The following is a 22,106-nucleotide window of genomic DNA, read 5'->3' as shown; positions in this document are numbered from 1 at the left end:
GGACTTGGACAATATTTTGGTCGAAAATGTGGTATAAAGATAAATGTCCTGGCGATCTGGGTGGCCCAATGGCCTGGATGTCCAGATAGAGGATTTTCAAAATATATATATATATATATATATATATTGTAGACGTATTTTTCAAAAATGAGCATTTTCCCACTGCCGACTGTGGGCGTCTAGCACCATATGCCCAAATCAAACAGACTTATGTTTTGATTATGCCCTTCTATGTTTCTAAAGGAACAGCTAGGTATTGTGCTCCAGGCTCTATTGATACACTGATACACACCTTTCACCAAAATAAAGAGATGCTCAAGTACGGTAATGAAAATGTGCAGGAGCAAGCTTACCTCACCTTATTTACTCCCATCCGAGCACTCCTTTTGACAAGATTCCTTTCTTAAATTCTGATGCAATTACGTACCATTAATTTGTTGCATCAAGAGCAGACATGCCTTTTACTGTGGTAGTAAAGAAACGGCATTGAAAAGTAGCACTTTTTTTTTATACTACTATTTGTTTGTAATGGGGACTGAGAAAGAACCCCTTTGTATGTGACTTCAGAGATAATCCGGCATGTGAAGGCTTGAAGACAAATATGTGCTTGCAGGGGTATCATGATTTATTAGCTAGTAGTGTTTACACAGAATCACAGAAAACGATGGCAGATAAAGAGCATAAGGCCTCACTGGTCTGCCCAGCTATACCAACTACTAATCTCTGTTATCCCTTCCTCTCCTTTAGAGATTCTCTGTGTTTCTCCCATCCTTTCTTGAATTCAGGTACAGCCTTCATCTCTAGCACCACTGCTGGAAGGCAATTCCATGTATCCACCACCCTTTATGTGAAGAAGTACAGTACTCCCCCCGACATTTGCGGGGGTTCCGTTCCAGGAAACCCTGCGAATGTCAAAAAACAGCTAATACGTTTTTTAGGCAGGGGAGACAGGAGAGGGTAACTGGAGAGGCAGGAGAGGGCAGCCGGAGCACCAGCGAGTGAAGGAAATCACTCGCGGTATGCTCTGACTGCCTCATTCTTTACTAAAGTCAGGCCTCACCAATCAGGAGCTGCTTTGACATGCGGTCAGTGGCTTTTGCATGCTGCATGTGGCTGACCTGGAAGCCTTCTCTCTGACATCAGAGGGAAGGCATGTGGGACATCCACGTGCAGCGTGTAAGAGCTGCTGCCCGCGACGTGTCCCTGTGTGGCTGAAAGCAGGAAGGAACAGCCAAGCAGGATGACCCTGAAGGGAGCGAGGCATTGTAGCAAGTAAGAGAGAGAGGGGACATGATTGTGGGACAAAGGGAGAAAGGAGGGGAGGGAATTTGGGACAAAGACAAGTTTCAAGTTTATTAGGATTTTATATACCGCCTATCAAGGTTATCTAAGCGGTTTTACAATCAGGTACTCAAGCATTTTCCCTATCTGTCCCGGCGGGCTCACAATCTATCTAATGTACAGGGAGGGTGGCACAAACTCAGGACACAGAAGAAAGGAAGGGGGCACAAACTCGGGATGCAGAAGGGAGGGAGGGAGGAAGCGCTAACAGGAGAATTGTTGGGCATGAGTGTGTGAGTGAGAGGGAAAGAGATGGTGCACGTGGGGAAAGGAAGAAAGAGGAAAACTGTTGGGCATAGAGAGAGAAGATTGAGGAAGAGATACAAGGGGAAGAGAAGGATGAGAGGGAGAAATGTTGGATATGGTGGTGGAAAGAGAACAGAGGGACAGATTGAAAGGGATGTAAGGGGAAGGAATGTTGGACATAGAGATGTGGCTTGGTGCTGGAGAGGGATGATAGAAGGAGAAATGGGCATAGGGTTAGTGGGCAATGGTGAAAAATGCTGCACATGATCCGGGGGATGAGAGAGGGAGAAATGTTGGATGTGGCTGTTGAGAGGGTGGCAGAGATGCACCCTAGATCTTTCTCTCTCTTTCCCCACACCCTTTGCAGCAAGGGAGGGAATGAGAGATGAACAGTAAGAGAGAGAGGGAGACATGTTGCCCATAGGGGTAGAGAAAAGAGGAAGAAAGTTGGACTCATGGAGGGACAGAGAGAGATTTTGGTTGAGGAAGGGAATGAGGTCCAGAGGAGAGGAAACATGCAGGAGGCAGAAAGAAATATTGGATGCACAGTCAGAAGGAACTGCAACCAGAGACTCATGAAATCACCAGACAACAAAGGTAGGAAAAATAATTTTATTTTCAATTTAGTGATTGAAATTTGTCAGTTTTTTTTTAATTTTGTGGTTACCAGTATGTATTAATAAGGTTATATTGCGTGTATAAGAAAAATTAATGGAGGAAATTGCATTACAATTAGTACTATTATTATCGGGGTGGGGTCAAGGGCAAAGCTTGGGCAGGATAATTCGGTTGATATTTGATAGACTTAAGGGGTACTTGGCTTGAAGAAGTTGAGAAACTCTGCTACAGCCCACCCATCTGGTTCCTTAAGACACCTATGTGATGATCTGCTAGGATTTCCCATATGAGATGCTGCTTTTTCCATGTTTTTTCAAAGTAGTGGGAAAAAAAAGATTCCTAAGTCTGGAAACGTTTGTGGCAATCAAATATATATTTAATCTTGCCACTCACTATTGATCATTAACCAAAAACCTTCCACTACATTTTTATATATAATGAAAATCTCTAATTACAAAAACAACATTATGCATTCAAGCAAAATAACTTTGTGGGAATCAACATAGCAGCACTTATCTTTAACGGTCCAGAAGGGGGCCAGTTACATAAATAAAAATCATTCATCCACCACTCACTCACTCACAGTTCATCTGCAGACCCCAAAGAATAGATTCAGTTCTTCAATTTCCCAACCAGCGATGATGGTACACATTATGAATTCTACTTGGCTAATATTTGTAGACTTCTCTTCTAGGAATCTGTCACACCCCTTTTTTTTTAACTCAACTACATTTGACCCTCTGGCAACAGTCTGACAATTTAATTGCTTATTGAAAGATACTTTCTCCAATTTGTTTTAAATCTGCTATCGCTTAGTGTCCCCTACTCCTTGTACAGTTCGAAGGTATAGACTACTGTTCCCTATTTACCTGTTGTACCTCACTCATGATTTTGTAAATCTCGTATCATATCTCCTTTCAGGTAATATCCTTTTTGGATATTTTAATTAGTAACAATAATGGAGAGCTAAAAACCACTCTATATCACAAACCATCCAATAGAAATACATTGTTACAGTATTCTAGTTTCCATCCAAAACCCCTCCGTGATGGTATACCAGTGGGCCAAGTTTTACATCTTAGAAGAATTTGTTCGGAGGATCATGAGTTTCATAAGCAAGCTACAGTATTGTATCAGAAATCCATTGAAAGGGGTTATCCTCACAACACAGTAAAAAAAAAAAAAAAAAAAAAAGGCACGAAGGCATGCTAAAAATTGTCATAGGGATTGGTTACTCACTCTTTCTGGTAACAGGGAGAATCCCTAAGTTTGTATTTCACCCTATTCCCCTGATAGTCAAAAAGTGTGCCAGATAATAAGAAAGCATTGGTCTCTTTTGCAAGTTCATTCTAACATGCTTGATATTCCTAAGTTTGCGTTCACTCGTGGCCGCAATCTGGGCGAGATGTTATCGCTTTAATAGATTTGATACTGATCATACTCGTAATCATCAGCTGTGTGGCTGGTGCGTTTACTGCAGGTATGTAATGGATATTCCCGGGTCTAATGGAAAAAGGTTCATCTTGAAAACTAGCACTGATTGTAGATCAAATACTGTAGTGTATTGTATAGTGTGTTCCTGCAGTCAAAAGTACATTGGCCATACAAAGCGTGTTATTAAATTAAGAATTGCAGAACATCTCAGCAGTATTCGATGTGGCCTAGCTCAGCCCTGTTGGTGCCTCATTTGAAGGAGGCGGGACATGGGCTGGATGATTTGAAATACACAGTTTTGTTTCATGCTGCTCATTTTTCCAGGGATATTACTCAATATTTATTAGAAAAAGAGCAGCGTTGGAGAATTCCCCTCGTGAGAGAGAGGGGACAAAGTTCAACCAAGATGGTGGTTTGAGACTCCATGGAGGCACTGCCATAGTCAGTTTGGATTCCTTTTTCCTACCTTTCTATGGTGAAGAGAAAGTTAAAAACCCAGATTTTCCCGGAGGATCCCGTTGCAGTCCAGACTGGCCCAATGGATGCTTTTGTGGAGCGTGGCTCCCGAGCACAACTGCCGGAAGAGAATTCCTCGGCTGGGGAGAGCGTGCAGGCTGAAGCACGCGAGCTCTCTTTCGAGGCGGCCACACTGTCCCCGGATGAGCAGAGCCTGCCGGCGCACCCTGGAATGTCGGAGGAGTGGCTGGATGCTAACCCGACGCAGGATGTCTCCTTGCTGACCCAGCAGGGAGCGAGTGCTGGCCCTGGATGGAAGCAGGAGCACTGTGAGTCAACGATGCAGTCGGCGGGGGAACTTCAGCATACCCAGGTTATCTCAAAAATTGTAGCTGGGTCAACAGGTACTATGAATTATACTATGGGCCTTAGAACTGAGGTTGATCCCTTACAGAGGCCAAAGCTCTTCAATATGGAAACGATTTGGGAAGCTACATCTAACTTACAAATCTCTCTGGATAATCAAATGGAGCAACTTTCTACAATGTGCACAACGGTACTTTCAGAAAGCCATGAATTAAAGACAAGGACATTGACTTTGGAAAATAAATTAGATGGAATAGAAGTTAGAGTTAAAACTTTGGAGACACAAGCTTTGACCTGGGTTAAAGATAATGCAAGTTTGCACATTAAACAGGAAATGCTGGAAAATTTTACTAGGAGATCAAATTTGTGGATTATTAACTTTCCTAAACAAACTTCAATAACAGCAATAGTTATGTTTAAATATATTTGAACAGAATTTTGAAAGTGCCAGAAGCCTTATATCCACCTCTCTCTAAAATGTATTATTTACCTAGAAGAATAAAGCCACAAAGTCCTATCCAACAGAATTTGTCTGCTGATAGTTGGACTTATCTAATTTCCTGGAGAAATCGGATACTGAGACTCAGGTGTCAGCAACACTGTTGGTACAATTTGCTTTAGATGCCAATAGGGAATGGATGCTTAACCTGTTTTTCAAATATAAAGATGTTCCCTTTTTATCAAATGTAATAAGAATGTATCCAGATGTATCTCGTCCAACCCAGAAGAGAAGGAAACAGTTCCTCATTTTGAGACCTCAGATACTCCAGTTGGGTGCAACATTTGTTCTGAGATACCCTTGTAAATGTGTTTTGACCTTTAAGGAAAACAGATATGTTTTCTATGAACCATAGCACCTATCAAAATTTATTTCCGCTAAAGGGTAACCCAGTGGCATACCTAGCATATGTGGCACCCGGGGCCCATCATTTTTTGATACACACCCACACACCCATTTGTATGAAAAACATGATTTTTAGTAACAATCCAAACGTCACACAAGAGTATACCTAGGAAAAGGCAGCATCTTATATACTGCAGTGAGCAGTACATCAGTACACCCATTGTAAAACTAAACAAGCCAGACTAGTACAGATCAATCCTGCAGTCAATCCTAACAGAAAACCATGGCTTTTGAACACACAGAACACAGAAGACACCCTCGCTTAGTATGGAATATGTAATCACAAACTAACCCCTCCCCCTTTTACAAAGCTGTAGTGTGGTTTTTAGCCATGGTGGTAGAATTCTGAGCATCAGAGCTGCTACCATCACAGCTGGCGCTAAAAAACGCTCCACAGTTTTGTAATAGGGGGGATAAGATAGAAATACATAGACAAAGGTTAAATTGAACCAGCAAGAAGCTGGACTCTGCATACAATGCAACACCACAGAAACAGTGACACATGTCTCCTAAAGCAATAAATAATAGAAAATTTTTGTTCAACCTTTGTCTTCTCTGGTTTCTGCTTTCCTCATCTTCTTGTTACTCTCTTCCTTCCATCCACTGTATGCCATCTCTCTGCCCCTACTTGGCATCGTCTCTCCTTCTATGCCCCTTCCAGAAACTGTATGCCTCCCCCTTCCATCTCTCCTTTCACCCCCATTGGTCTGGCATCTCTCTCCTCTCCTTCCCCCTCCCACATCTCTCCTCTGCAATCCCTTTCCCTTTTTTCCCTCATTTTCCTTTTCAATTAATTTTCTGCATCCGTCTAGATTACATTCTTACTACCCTCTCTTCAATTTCCTTTTTTACTGTTTACCTACAGCTCGCCACCTCTTTCCCTCACCCCCTCCAGTATTTCACTAATTCAATCCTTTCCCTCCCTTCATGTGCCCTCCTTTTATTTATCCCCTCTTTCCATCATGTGCCCTTTTTCTACCCCTTCCATCTAGTTCCTTCTTCTCTCTCTGTCCACTTCCATCCAGCATTTGCTCCCCTCTTTCTCTCCTCCCATTTCCTTCCTGAATTTGCTCCCTTATCTCTCCCATCCGCATTTCTATCTAGCATAGGCTCCCCCTCTACCCTCCCCACTACCATCCAATGCTTGCCCTTTCTCTCTCCATCCACCCCTCTTCAATTAGCATCTACCCCCTTTCTTTCCCTCCAATCCAATTCCATCCAGTATCCTTTCCCCTTATGTCTCTCTTCCCTTTCCCTGCACACCAATTCCATCAGTACCACCCTTCCCTCTTTTTTCTCCCTCCACCACTCTTGAAGTCCTGCTCCCTTCATGCAGCAAGGTCCCGCGATGAGTACGTCTGCTGGCTCTGCTCCGGAAGAAGTAAGTTACGTTGGAGGGGGTGGACCCGGAAGTCGGAGGGGGTGGACCCGGAAGACATAGTCATTGCAACTCCCTGCGTCTGCCGGGTCCACCCCCTCTGACGTAACTTACTTCTTCCAGAGCAGAACCGGCAGACATACTCATCGCTGGACCTTCCTGCATCTCAGCGCGGCTGCTGACTCTGCTCCAAAGCAAGTATATCGGAGGGGGTGCACCGGCAGCTGCACTGAGGTGCAGGTCTTTCTCAACAGTAGGGCAAGACGTTCCATACCCGGACCACTGTGCACCCCCCTATGGCATGCACCTGGGGTGGTCTGCCCCCCCCTTTTCCCCCTAAGTATGCCATTGGGGTAACCGATTACCATAACATGAGTTTGCTGTTGAAGTTATCTAACTCAATTAGGAAAATTCGAGAGCCACCTATTCTCATCTTTAGTTTTCTTTATTATGTTTTCTGGACTTAAATTTCAGCAAATGTTTAACTCCGTCTCCATATATTGTCGACTACCTACTTCTTCTTGTGAAAACATTTTCCTTTTTCTTTTGTGAAATTATGTTATATTTCATTGATAAATGTTTGTCAACAAAAAGTTTTTTCATTTTTGACAGTTAAGATTGTCAAAATTGTTAAAATTTATAAATAAAGAATTTTTTTTAAAAAGAAAAAGAACAGCACTTTATTTTTAACTGGCATACTTTGACTCCTATGGGTTTAAATAATGAGATCGACTGGTTCCAGCTGTAGTGGATGTGTGCCATTTTTTTCTCCAATGTTCGTTTTGCTGAGCTTGACATTTCTGCTTGGTTGTAGATTTAAATTTTCAGCTGTAGCCGCCCTCTGGGTGTGTGAAAGACGGACCATTTTGATCCAGTATCTTTGTGATAGAAGCTGCAATAAGGTATTTAAAATTACTGAATTTAAGAGAATGTATTTTAGAAACCTAGAGTGAATGCATTGTTGATGAGTGGTTTGTTTAAATTGTATTTTGTTTTTAGGTTTCCCCTCCTAAGGAAACGAGATACTGCGAAACTCGAATTGAGGGATTGACTTTTGTTTCACAGCTTTAGGAGTTTTTCTTTTCACATTGAGCTTCGGCTTGCCCGATTATTATGACTTTCATTGATCCAGCCTCACATACAAGTTTTTTGCGTTTTTTGTTTTCTTTTTTTTTCTTGAGAAAATCAACAGGAAAATAAAACTCAAATAAAATTATAACAATAAAGAAAGCGGCAATATTCTGCATTACCTAAAGCCGGTAAGGCAAGTTATACATCATTAATTACAGATGCTCCTCCTTCTCTTGATTCAATAAACTCTTAACAGCTGTTTAGGTTAAAAAAAAAGAAAATTCTTAGTTTGATAAGTGATGAAACATTTTACTGGAAATTTTAAACAAAAAAGTTCTTCCTAAGGCCTTAATGCCAAGAGTTCCTTTCTCCGCCTCTGGGATTTTTGAGCCATATCGGGAAATATATGAATTTATGCCCCCTAAAACTGATCATTTAAATGCCACTTTCCAAAGCTAATGTAACTAACAGGGTTCTCCTTTCAGTTACCATCTCCAATGAGCTCTCCAAGAAGATTGTTAAATCCATATCCACCCCTTTATCTCCTTGAATCTCAACAGGGGCTTTATAGCTGTAGGTAATTGACTGTAACTATAGGAGGTAAATTATCAGGCGGAATACACAATATTTCTTTAAAATATTTTCTAACCATCTCGATAGGAGAGATCACAGGAGATTTAGGAAAACTCAAAAGTCTCAAATTATTTTTCCTTAGCTGATTTTCAAAGCTCTCCATTTTCCTAGCCGTACAAGTTCTTTCTTTTTGCAATCCAAATTCTGTTTGTTTCATTTCAGAGAGCTTTGCTTCCTGTTTCTCTACTTTTTTCTTTTAGTTGAGCAATATCCAAACCCTGTTGCTCAACTCTGGAAAAGACAGTCCCGCGTTTTTTGTTTTCTAATTGACAACAGTTTATGCAAAAGTTCAATGGGGGTCGGACAGTGCGTGCTGTGATGGTCCTATCGGGCAGCCTATATCTCGTTTGCTTCATGTTGAGCACTATTAGGTTGCAAGTCTGAGCACTGCACACAATTTTTTATAAATACAATAATACCTTGGAATCCGAACTTAATCTGTTCCAGAACCCCGTTCGAGTTCCAAGACAGTTTTTCCCTCTGAAAATAATAAAAACTGGATTAATCTGTTCCTTGGTTCCACAAACTCAGATTTTCAAATAATTTTAACACAAATACACTGGATTTTTTTGTAATTCAGAACACTCTCAAATACAGTACAGTAAAAGAAAGGCAAAGTGAACCTTGATAACGAATAAGTCCAAAGCTCCAGCCACCAGCCAGCATCTTTCACTCATAAACTTCCCACCCTCTAACTTGTCTCCCGCGCCACGCCACACAACTTGCCTCCTGCATATGCACGCACCTGATGCAACTTCTTCCCTTTGCTAGTTACCGCCCCCTCTGACGCATTTCCTGTTTCCGGCAGAGGTGAACGCTGCCGAGGAAGAAGTCGTGTCAGAGGGGGATGGGGCGCCGGTGGCGGCCGACTTCAGACAAGAGCATGAAGATAGGATGGAAGAAGGAGTTTAAGTGAGCGGTACCGGATCGCGGAAGTGGGGGGAGATAACGCCGGGCTGGGAAGGGTGGAAGAGATGTCAGGGATCAGAGGGGAGGGAACGGGACCGGTCCCCGAATGCAAGTGAAATGTGACTTTGTGTCTCTGTTAAAGTTTCTGTTAGGACACTGAGTTAGTGCCCCTATTCCAGAGGCTACACAGGGTGTATTCTAAACTTGGTCAAGAATGCAAAGAGGTTAGCACGTTAAATTTTCCAGTCTTTTTTTCCTCATTGTCCAGGGCATACGTTCAGATTCCAAACCGGCGTTTGAATTCCAGGGCAAAATGAGCTCTGGGGCGTTCAGATTCTGAGGTACCACTGTATTTATACACTGTGATTATGTTTTTGAGATAGTTATTGCAGTTATTTAATATTTAATATTTAAGTTGTCATATTACATTAATTTAGAGTTACCATATTTTGAGGCACAAAAACTTGGACACATGGCCCTATCCCATTCCACCCCATCCCCACCTCCACCTCCAGAAAGCCTCATCTCTTCTTCCCCAACTTCACAGGCCGCGTCTAGAGGGCCTCGAGCATGCGCAGATGTGTGCAACATCATCCACACATGCTCAGAGGCCATCCAAATGCAGCCAGAGCTCGTTGGGGCTTTCCAAAACCTGGACAAACTGCCAGGTTTTGGAAAGTCCGCCCAGGCACCTGGACAATCTGCTAAAAATAGGACATGTCCGGGTTTTCTCAGACATCTTGTAACCCTATATTAATTTATACTATTTCAGGGAGGAAAGGGGATAGCAAGGAAATGGGTGGGCCATGCGCTTAGTCCAACCCTAGGTCTACTCAAAAATAGAAGTCTGGTTACGCTCCTGCAGCACAGTGTATGTCTGTTAGCACTATCATAGCTTGCTGCTTTCTCTCCTTGTCATTCCCTTTTCAAAAAAGAAATCTCTTCTCACATGTAACTACACTTCTACAAAAATGAGAGCAGATCCTGTTCTTCAAGTGCTCTGTCCCAACCCCCAACATACTCTCACCTCTTCCTGGAATTTCCCTGCCCTCTGGCAATGCCACAGCTACAGCGCCCCATCAGAAGCTGTTGCAGAAAGGAGGAAAGGGGGGATGTCTAGTAATACAGTACCTTTAAAGTGATCCAAGGACAGACTGAATTGAGCGCTTTATTTCCATCATCTAAATAAAATCACTACACACAAATAACTTCATGCTGGCACTGCTTTGAATGGCAGTTTTGTGGCCTGGACCGGGCTGCAGCTGGTTTGAGCTGGAGTCTGCTGTTCCATGGGATGGGCAGGGAGTGATCATGGGCACACGCAAGACCAGACAAATTCAAAAGATGGCTGCTGTGATGATGGTGACACTGTGCTGCCCATATAGGGTATTAAGCGATAGTCTGGTTCTTGAATCATCCAGGCTATAATGATGCAATATTTCACAGATAAACCATCCTGCCATATGTTTCTAACCAAAATGCAACCACCCTCTCCCCAACCTCCTCCTCCACAGCACTGGTAGCCTTTCATAATACCGCTGATTTAATCTGACATCTCTTTCAACTGTTCCAGTTTCTGTGATCTGCAGATATACACTTCCCAGTTTGCTGCATTTTCACTTTATCAACACAGAAGAACCCAAGAATCACAGCCAACTTTGATACAGAACATACAAAACAGCCAATTAAATTCTGAATTAAAACTGTGAGATAAACTGGTGTCACCAGGAAGTCTGTCACTGCAGGACCTCAAAACCAGTTTTATGAGTTGTCTGTAAGGACCCACTTCAATGAGTTTGATACACTTAAGGATTGCTCAGTTTCCTGCTGTGCTGAAGGCCATGTAGCAGAAACATAGGCCGATGTTGGTTTCTTTTTCAGTTCAATAAAGCTTCCTGAATCCTGTAACAAGAGTCCTCTTGTGTTTTGTGAAGCTTTACCTGTGTTTTGGGTTTTGGAAGTCCCTGAGCTCTGGACTATGCCTGTAGGCCCTCTGCACATGTGCGGAAGTTGACACGATGATGTCGCAGGTGCGTGACATCATCGCCTCAATGTCCACACATGCAGAGTCCCTCCAGACCTCAAGGAAGGCTACAGAAGGTTCAGCTGAGAGAAAATAGGGCAGAGCTGGAGGCAGAATGGGGGGTGGGGCCAGGTGTTCTTTTTTTTTGTTTGTTTTAAAGAGGAAATCTGGCAACCCTATACTTAACCCTTCATTGGCTCAGGGACAAAATTAGATTGTGACTGTGAGCTCCGAAAGGACAGGAAAATACCTATTATATCTAAATACAATTTACTGGGCGTTATTATTGTAAATGCGTGAGAAAATTCCAAACCAGCAAATAATAAAAGATACAAAACTGTTGTATTGAAAGAAAGGGATTCATTGTAGGAGAAAATCATTTTAGAGGATTGGGTTGGGCTCTAAAGATATAGAGATTACTTGCAATTACCTTTCTGTTTCCTTGGCAGCTTTATGACTTAGTTTTTTATCCTTCTTTCCATGCTATATGGGTCACTCAGTATACCTCACTGTCATAGGGATGGCCAGGCAAGACATTGAGCAACAAGGTTGTCAAAATAAATAGTCTAGTGGGACTGTGTTTGTTTCTATCCCCTGAGGTTTTGTCACATGGCAAGATAGCTCCTATGAATGGCTTACTGAAACTGGCTGAACAAGTAAGGTTGTCAGTGTGCTTCAGATTTTCAGGACAGGTTGACTTAGTCCTGGCTTTATCCCAGCGCAGGCATAGATATTATAGTTTCAATTTTTCTGTTATATTCAAAAACAAGGCTGCAAGTGCACACATGCATACAAACCAGGACTGGATCAGCATGCTCCAAAATCCTGGAACTAGCTCTTAGGTCAAGTAATATAGTAAAAGCAGCTTATATGCAGTTTGCTTTAGTGGGAAGCAAGTGCCAATCTGTCTTGCAGGAGTCATTACCCAAGAAAAAAGATCTAGAGGTCATCTTGGACAACACATTGAAAGCTAATGCGAAGTGTGTGGTGGTGGAAGCCAAAATAATAGAAGAATCTATAATTTAACCACCCTCTCTCCTCCACCGCACTGGCAGCTTTACAATGATTTCAACTGAATTCAATGATTTAAAAAAAAAAATTAAAAAATAGTATAAAACCAAAACACTAGGAATTATTACAAAAATGAAAAAAATAAGATGAAGAATAAAAAAAGTCTTTGTATAGCTCCATGGTATGACCTCACATTTGAATACTGTGTGCAATGCTGGTCTCGATATGGCAAAAAAAGATATAGTGGAATTAGAAAAGGTTCATAGGAATACGAACAATATGATTAAGGGGATGGAACGCCTCTCCTAATTGGAAAGGTTAAAAGAGGTTAGGGCTTTTAGCTTGGAAAGAGGTCTATGAAATCCTGTGCGGAGTAGAACAAGTAAATGTGAATCAACTGTTTCTTCTTTCAAAATGTACAAAGACTAGGGGACACTCCATGAAGAAAAGATTAGGTTCTTACCTTGTTAATCTTCTTTCTGGTAGACAGACACTCCATTCCTGAACAGATGGGTACTCAACCTCTTCTCGCAAGAACTCTTGTAGAGAGCTTCATTTGCATTCTTATGCTTTGCCTCCCCATCCCCCTGAGCTTCATGTTACCATATCTAAAGCTATAAAATCATGGATACCCCATCCCCATTCCACCACCAGCCCTGACATGTTCTGCCTCCAACCCCCCGCCCTGCCCCCAGACAGCCTCATCTCTTCTGCCACGTCTGGAGAGTCTCAGAGCATACACTGATGCATATGGCATCATCTGTGCATGCTAAGAGACCCTCCAAACGAGGTGGGTCTTTCAAAACCTGGACAAACTTCTGGGACCCAGGACCCAGACAGTCTTCTAAAAGAGGACATGTTTAGGTTTTCCCGGACATCTGCTAACCCTACCTAGGCTGTCCTTCAACTCCTCAGTTCATATCAAAGCAGATGGCCAGCCCTGGAGAGGAAATAGAGTAGGGAGGGATATGGGGACATTCCCCGAGAAACATGTCTGTTCTACTCATAAAAAGGTGACCGCAACCTGCACTAAGAGTGTGGAAGATTTTACAGATACCCCCTAGATTCTTCAACGTGGCACTTGTGGTCTCTTTTCTTGTCAAGTCTGGACAAAGAAAGAAACAAGATGTCCAAATTGCCAGGCTCTATTGAAGCAGTAAGCAGGCAAACTCACAGCTGGGCTTCAGGAATAGAGTGTCTATCAGAAAGAAGATTAACAAGGTACAAACCTGATCTTTCCTTCTGGTGCAACACTCTCCATTTCTGTACAGATAGGATGCAACAGAGCAGTCCCTCAAGCATAGGGAGGGATGGATGAGCCTGCCGTCAGAACCAAAAATCCAAATGCCATGTCTACTCTGCAAAACTTTGTGAACCTATGCAGAGAAGACTAAGTGGTGGCTCTACAGGTTTCTTCTGGGGACACCGCTGAAGATTCCACCCATGAGGAAACAACGCTTCTTGTCAAATACACCTTCATGGATGCAGGCATACATTTTTCACTTCCAATATAGGCTGAAGAAGGCTAACCGCTAGGCTTTTTTCTAGACCTTCCTGGAGGAAAGTGACTATCACTGAAATCAGAGCCAAGCTCGGGTCTTCGTTTCTCTGAGCATACTAAGTTTAGAAACATTTCCAGGCATTCACGTATGCTGCTACAGTCGACTTTTTCTGCATCTTAGAATGTTGGAGAACACTCCATCTGTATAACCTTTACGTGCTAGCAGCATGGACTCAAGAGACATTGCCGTAAGACTAAAGCATTCTGGATCCTGCAGGGCAATTGGACCCTGTGCGAGTCGCCAGAGATCACAGGGAAGTTTGAGACTATGATTCCTTTGCAGATGAACCAGGTCTGCAAACCTCAGTCATCTTGGCCAGTCTGGTATTACTACAATCACCATCTCCTGGTGCTCCATGATCCTGCGCAGAAGTTGGCCTCTCATGGACCACGGAGGGAAGACATATAGAAGACCTGCCTATGGCTAGGGGTGGAACAGGGTGTCCAGGCCTTTTCTTCCCAGCTTGTGTCTTCAATTGAAGAATCGAACCGCTTTCTTGTTGTTAGCTGATGTCATCAGACCAAATCTTGGGTGCCAGCCTCTCTTGGGTGCAATTAAGTATATTGAATATCTGCCAGAGCCCAAGCCTTCCTTTGGTAGAGGCTCTATGGTTTCCAGATCTAGCAATCTTTGCACTGTTTCTCTGACTCTGGCTGCTTTTTCCAGCTTCCCTACGGAGAGTCTAGAAAAAGGTCCAAGAGGGGATGAAAGAATTCTAGCTTGTACCCCTCCCATATAATGCCTAGCACCCAGTGATCTGTGGTGATCTCCGCCCTCGCCCCCCAATAGGATGCGTGGAGGCTTGGCTGACAGCTTGCAGTTATAACTTCTTCTTTAGAGTTGTGAAGGAGGGGGATCCTGAAGACTAAGGGTGCCTGACCTCCCCCTCCCCTTTCAATCTTTGCCTCAAGTTTTGAAATGATTTCTGGCCCGAAGATCCTCCCAAGAACTGGCAGTATCATCTGGAAATTACCGTGACCTGGTCCCCTAGGGGCTCAAGTTCTGCTGTCCGGTAAGGATTTCTGCTTATGATCCTATCATATGGCCATATCACCCAAGCCTTTCCCAAAGAGTAAATGTCCCTTAAATGGGAGTTTACTCAAAGAGGAGGAATCCCCCACCCACTGCCTGATCCATAGAATCCTGCTGGCAGAAATAGAACAAGCTGACATCTTGCTCACAACACGGAAAAGGTCATACAGAGCATCAGCCACATAATCCACTCCAGACATTAGAAACTGGAGTCCTGGGGTATCCTTCAATACCACGCCGCCTTCACTGGGAAGGGAGGAACATTTTATAATCTGCACCAGAGGAATAAAAAGCTGATTAAATAGGAATAAAAGCTTTCAGAGGAATAAAAAGCTGATTAAATTCAGCAACCTTTGGATAGAGCTTTGGCCACCCGAAGTGGCCTCTCCAGTACCTCCCAAAGATATGTAAGCATTTTAGTAATGTGTTGATGAGAGGGAAAATAGGAGGTCTGTGCCTTAGTGCTGCTGATATGTGAGCACTGTGTGGCAGAAGATGGAGAAGCCTTTAGCTTTAATTCCTGGAGGGATTCTATGATCACCCCCAAAATTGCTGATGGCTTAAACAATCTGCACACAGTTGGGTACTCACCAAGATCAGAGGCCTCCACCAGATCTGGCTCCCCCAGAGATGAAGCCTCACCTCCTGCTAGAGAGGACCCTCACAGGGGCACTAAAGGCATAGAAATAGTCATTTTCATTCCCATTGTCCTCCAATTGAACTTCCCTGACTTGTGCATAGCACTGCTGCTAGGGAACTGCGCTCTTGGGAACCCCTGATGAGATCAGGGCCACAATTCCTGAGGGTTCCATGCAATTCTGGTTAATCATGTAAGTTTCAAACATCATATTAATTAATTCAGGGGGGAACTTGACCAGGATGGTCCCTGCAGATGCTGTCTGGCCTTTTCTGGGAGTTTCCAGCCACATCACAGCTGAGTTTCACCGCAGACCCACTTGCTCTGTTCCTTGACTTTTTTCCTGTTCCTTGAACCGAATGGGCACTGACATCCCCTAAGGGACCAGAGGAGGCTAAACTAGCATCCCACCCCCATGTTGTGGGGCACATGGAACATGGATGCTCTCAAATGGCCATCCACCACAAATTTGGCATGAATCCAAGGTATCCTGGCCTAAGTTAATCACACCTATTTTTAAGGAAAATCAAGGTGCTTTGGAGACAAGAGATTTTTGTTTTCAAATTGGGAAATCTAAGATGGCTGCCAAGGCAATTTTAGCACCAAAAATGTCTCAGGTAGCTATACTGGAAAATAAAAAAATAGTGATTTTAGAGGTGAGGGAACCTAACTCTAACCACAGAAGTGAAGAAAATCCAATTTTAAAGGACCCCCCCACCCTGATTTGGTTTACCAGGTTGTCAGCCTGTAACTCACTGTTCCATGCTGTGTGCTGGGAGCTGCAAGTGTGGAAGCTGCAAACAGTTTAGAAGGAGAACCTCTACCTCAAGGAGCTTGGGATCTGGACTGCTTATGTTTTCTGACTGCCTCTCAGACCCAACGTACCAGGTTGAGAGCTCAATGCCCATCAGATCTGTGCAAGCCAAATGGGGGTGGGGGAAAGAAGTTGGCCTTGATTCTGGACAAAACCTACCATGGAGTTCAAGCTCATTGTGGACAAACCTGGGGCGAGCTGTGCTCCCAAGAGAATAGTCCCTGAGCCCTCAAACTGGTAGTGCAGCCTGTCCAATGGATGCACTGCCAGGTAGTCTGCCCCTTGGAAGCAGACTCTCAACCTCAGAGTCTGTGCTCTCCTGTAGCCAGAGCCATCTCACAAAAGGGATCCTCTGCAGCACCGAAAAGCCTTGCAGTTAGCAAAAAGACTGAATTTAAAAATGAAAAACATGAACAGAAATAAAAACAAGTTCCTACTGTCTCGCATGTAGGAAGACAACTGAGGAATCGAAGGACAGCACACAAAGATGGGGAACTGGAGCAAAACAATGCAAATGAAGCTCCTTACAAGAGTTCTCATGAGAAGAGGTTCAGGAATGGAGTGTCTGTTGCACTACAAGTTACATGATAATACTTTTTAAAATAAATATAATTTTTTTTCACTCAACCAATAGTTAAGCTCTGAATGTAGAGCATGACACAGGGACAGGGACAGAGTCTGTAGGGTGAGGCAGGATAAACTTTGTCCCCTTGTCATTCTTTAAAAACTTAGGACTAGACTTAAACTAGGTGAACGGCATTTATAAAATGCTAGTATCAATATGTAAAAACTTAACACATCTTAGATAATGGGCAACTGATTTCAATGATTACAAAAAAACCCAGAAGTTGCTTTTGGATTTAAATAAAGCACTTTGACATCATTTACGTCTTGTTTATTTTTGATGTGCAACAAGAGTTTTGTCTGCTGATCAGACTCCTTTCATCTGCAGTCCTTCCATCGTGTGTCCAGTTGCTCATGCTTTACTGCAACAGATTCATCCATTGTTGCTGGCATCAAGGAGCATTTCAAACAATTAATAGACACTTATTTTCCTGCTCATCTACTACACAGTGTTGGTTCTCTTCTACACTCATGTCTAAAAGACAATCCAATTATCTTCCCAGATGATGTAAAAATATAGGCAATGGAATGAATCTATAGGAAAGTTGTACTAAAACCAGATTGAAAGGCTCTATTTGTGATTTATAAATAACAAATGTACATAATATTGTCCCAAATATGCTTTAATAAAAAGATTTAAATATAGAATTATAAGTAACAGCAGTTAGCATTTAAAAAAGGTTTAGACAAGTCCCTAGAGGAAAAATCCAGTCTGCTATTAAGACAGACATGGATAGCAGGGAATCTTAGTAACATAGTAACATAGTAGATGACGGCAGATAAAGACCCGAATGGTCCATCCAGTCTGCCCAACCTGATTCAATTTAATTTTTTTTTTTTTCTTCTTAGCTATTTCTGGGCGAGAATCCAAAGCTTTACCCGGTACTGTGCTTGGGTTCCAACTGCCAAAATCTCTGTTAAGACTTACTCCAGCCCATCTACACCCTCCCAGCCATTGAAGCCCTCCCCTGCCCATCCTCCTCCAAACGGCCATACATAGACGCAGACCGTACAAGTCTGCCCAGTAACTGGCCTAGTTCAATCTTTAATATTATTTTCTGATTCTAAATCTTCTGTGTTCATCCCACGCTTCTTTGAACTCAGTCACAGTTTTACTCTCCACCACCTCTCTCGGGAGCGCATTCCAGGCATCCACCACCCTCTCCGTAAAGTAGAATTTCCTAACATTGCCCCTGAATCTACCACCCCTCAACCTCAAATTATGTCCTCTGGTTTTACCATTTTCCTTTCTCTGGAAAAGATTTTGTTCTACGTTAATACCCTTTAAGTATTTGAACGTCTGAATCATATCTCCCCTGTCTCTCCTTTCCTCTAGGGTATACATATTCAGGGCTTCCAGTCTCTCCTCATACGTCTTCTGGCACAAGCCTCCTATCATTTTCGTCGCCCTCCTCTGGACCGCCTCAAGTCTTCTTACGTCTTTCGCCAGATACGGTCTCCAAAACTGAACACAATACTCCAAGTGGGGCCTCACCAATGACCTGTACACCTTCTTCCTTCTACTGACTATGCCTCTCTTTATACAGCCCAGAATCCTTCTGGCAGCAGCCACTGCCTTGTCACACTGTTTTTTCGCCTTTAGATCTTCGGACACTATCACCCCAAGGTCCCTCTCCCCATCCGTGCATATCAGCTTCTCTCCTCCCAGCATATACGGTTCCTTCCTATTATTAATCCCCAAATGCATTACTCTGCATTTCTTTGCATTGAATTTTAGTTGCCAGGCATTAGACCATTCCTCTAACTTTTGCAGATCCTTTTTCATATTTTCCACTCCCTCTTCGGTGTCTACTCTGTTACAAATCTTGGTATCATCTGCAAAAAGGCACACTTTTCCTTCTAACCCTTCAGCAATGTCACTTACATACATATTGAACAGGATTGGCCCCAGCACCGAACCCTGAGGGACTCCACTAGACACCTTTCCTTCCTTCGAGCGACTTCCATTAACCACCACCCTCTGGCGTCTGTCCGACAGCCAGTTTCCGACCCAGTTCACCACTTTGGGTCCTAACTTCAGCCCTTCAAGTTTGTTCAACAGCTATACTTGCTATACTTGTGACCTGGATTGGCCACTGTTGGGTTCTGGGCTAGATTAGTCCAACCCAGGAAGGCTATTTATATGTTGAATATTATGTAATCATGTGATGTTTATTAAAAAAATAATAATAAAGAAAAAATTTACTTGTGTTCAGAGTGTGTGTGCATGTTTGAGAAATAGATAGAGATAGATAATAGATACTTTATCACTCTACACACATTTAAACAGATAGAGCACATATGCACACACATATACGATACATATATTCCATTCGATCCTAAAAATGAAAATGAAAACTCTCCTGAGGTGATTGATAAATTCACATTGTCAAAAAATATAAGGGTATAAGAGTAGAGGTAAGGTTATAGGGATAGGATTAGAGGTAAATTGTAAAATTAGTCAGAGACCACTGTTCAGGCAGTGGGCCTGATGGGCCGCCGTGAGAGCGGACCGCTGGGCGAGATGGACCTCTGGTTCTTATGTTCTTATGGTATATCTTTTTCCCTAATCTTTTTCATTTTGTAATAACCTTCATTTTTGCACTTTCAAGCTAACACGGTAATCTTATTGCCATAGTCTAACATTTGAATAGGTTGTAGTATCTGCTTTACAGGATTTGGCTTGGCTCTCCTCTAACTAAATGTTTTTAGCTCTTCTTTCTCTTAAAATCTTGACACTGAAGAAATGAATTGGGTTGGAGTCTCAAGGAAAACAGAAACTCTGCCAGAAACAAGTTAATACAAGAGATTCCAGTTTTCTGTCACTTGAATTATAACATCTGGTGCTCCTTAACCAAGGCTGGAGGGAATGAATGGATTCTGCATTTAGCTCATACCTTCTTTTCAACTAACTGTAGCTCAAGGCAAGTTACATTCAGGCAAAGCAGGTCTTTGGCGACATTCCCCCCATGATGTTACTTTTTTGTTTCCAGTTCTGAAATATTTGACAATCTCTGGCTGCTGATATACATGATAAGATAAGCACAGATTGTTTTTTAAGCAAGGAAATTAGTAACCAGTGACTAGCTGCATTCCTGAAATAATTAAGTGGCGTTCTTCTTTTTACATTGATCAGATTGTAAATCGCTTTGATAACTAGTTATGAAGAAGAATGATGTAACAATTTGAAATAAACATTATTAACAAACCTGGTTTGGGAGACTGAATTCTTCTTTCATCCTTGTACACTCTGAAGTATGCACTTAGGGATCAGGCAAATGAATGAAACTAAATCTCAACAACCTTTCCAGAGAAAGAATCCTTACCTTTGACTGGATTTCCTTCACCATCTCGAAAGTTTGTTTCCTTAAGTTAACAAGGGCGAAGACTCCTTGAGGATCACAGTGAGGCAATGCAAGAGCTCCTTCTAGCTCCGATCAGCCCTGCCACCCTGATATAAGCAAGAATCAGGCTCATCACATTCACACCCAGTCCTCCCACTCTGCTACACGCCCAGCCCTCCCTATTCCCACTCAAGAGCAGTTTCTTTGCAATTGGAATGATTCAGCAACCACAAGGGGATTTTACTACCTGCGCACGATTTTCTTTCAAGGAAGAGATGTAGCAACTAGGAAGTGCAGCAAGTTCCTTCTAAGAGTTTCTCCCCTTACTTTTAGCTAAATGTTGATACACCTAAAACAGTCTTCCCGTTGCTCAAAAGTTTGTTGTGCAAGTAAGACTGGTTGCAGCCCGCTTTATTGCAAGGTAACTCAGCCTCTGATGCACAAAAAAAAAAAAAACCCTTGTGGCAGCCACTGAGAAACCTATGCAAATGAATTACAAAGAGCTCATAAGTATTAAAACGAGCACTCCTTATAATACCCAGCCAGGAACGCCCACCTCTTACCCTGTTTTCCAGCAGGTCTCTCCGGAGCTGTCAGTAGCTTCAGTAGAGGCATTTTGGAGCCGATACAGAACACTTCCGGCACAGTTAGGTAGGTTTAGCAAAGTTTTACCACATAACAATGCAGAAAGCGTTTCAGTGTAGGTGTTAACTCGCATGGAAACCCTTACCATAGAACACATTCAAATGTATGTTAATACACTGGTTAACTAACACACAGCCATGCAGGGGATGGTTTTCTTGTGTCATGCATGAGAGAATTGGTGCCAGGGCCAGGGTAGCTGTAGAAGTGTCTAGCGGTGCCCCCTCTCTCACTTCAACCCCAATACCCTGCTCTGGATTACTTTTTGGATTAGCCAGCCTTCCTCCCTCTCCCCAGTCTGCACCCCTCCCTCAATATCAGTAAACACAAAAAACCCTGGGGATCTAACGAGTTCTCTCCTTTTCCCCCATCTCAACCTATAAGCTCCGGACCGGAAAATAAATCTCTCAGGTGTCTAGTGGCACCTCTACTGCAATCCCCATTTCAAGCACACTAGAAACCCCCATACCTAAAGGCAGGAGTGATTCCCGCTCACAGTACATCCTTATATGGTAAACTGGCCTTACCCAATGTATCCCAGGATACACTGCTTGAGGCAGAGTGCAGCCATTTTGAAGATGATGGCACCAGAGTCTAGATCAGGGGTAGGGAACTCCGGTCCTCGAGAGCCGTATTCCTGTTGGGTTTTCAGGATTTCCCCAATGAATATGCATTGAAAGCAGTGCATGCAAATAGATTACATTATATTACATTAGTGATTTCCATTCTGCCATTACCTTGCGGTTCAAGGCGGATTACATCTAAACTAAAACAAGAATTACATTCAAAATTTGAAGGAATAGAATAAGCGATGCATATTCATTGGGGGAATCCTGAAAACCCGACTGGAATACGGCTCTCGAGGACCGGAGTTCCCTACCCCTGGGCTAGATGATCAAACTGAATAATAAACTAGAAAAATTAAATTGGAGCTGAAATAGCACTGGGCTGTTGCATTTGGAATTATTCCACTCAATAGCTATATACAAAGGGAGAAAAGAAGTAAGACATTTTCTATTGGACTGTATTTTGCAAATCAACAACCAACAGGATTCAATGAG

At 42.8% G+C, this 22,106-nt stretch overlaps 1 protein-coding gene across 1 annotated transcript in view; it reads right to left on the bottom strand.

Annotated features, from left to right (window-relative positions):
- The window catches only part of LOC117365453 (thioredoxin-like), a 44,603-nt gene extending 24,022 nt beyond the window's left edge, over nt 1–20,581 (bottom strand). The window contains exon 1 of the mRNA XM_033955954.1: nt 20,386–20,581. Coding sequence (XP_033811845.1) covers nt 20,386–20,409 — 24 coding nt within the window. The 5' untranslated portion in view covers nt 20,410–20,581. The remainder of the gene's footprint in view (nt 1–20,385) is intronic.
- Between the last annotated feature and the right edge of the window lie 1,525 nt (nt 20,582–22,106).

The sequence above is a fragment of the Geotrypetes seraphini genome, chromosome 1, assembly GCF_902459505.1.
Source record: "Geotrypetes seraphini chromosome 1, aGeoSer1.1, whole genome shotgun sequence".
Taxonomy (NCBI): Eukaryota; Metazoa; Chordata; class Amphibia; order Gymnophiona; family Dermophiidae; genus Geotrypetes; species Geotrypetes seraphini.
This window is presented reverse-complemented; position numbering and strand designations above follow the sequence as displayed.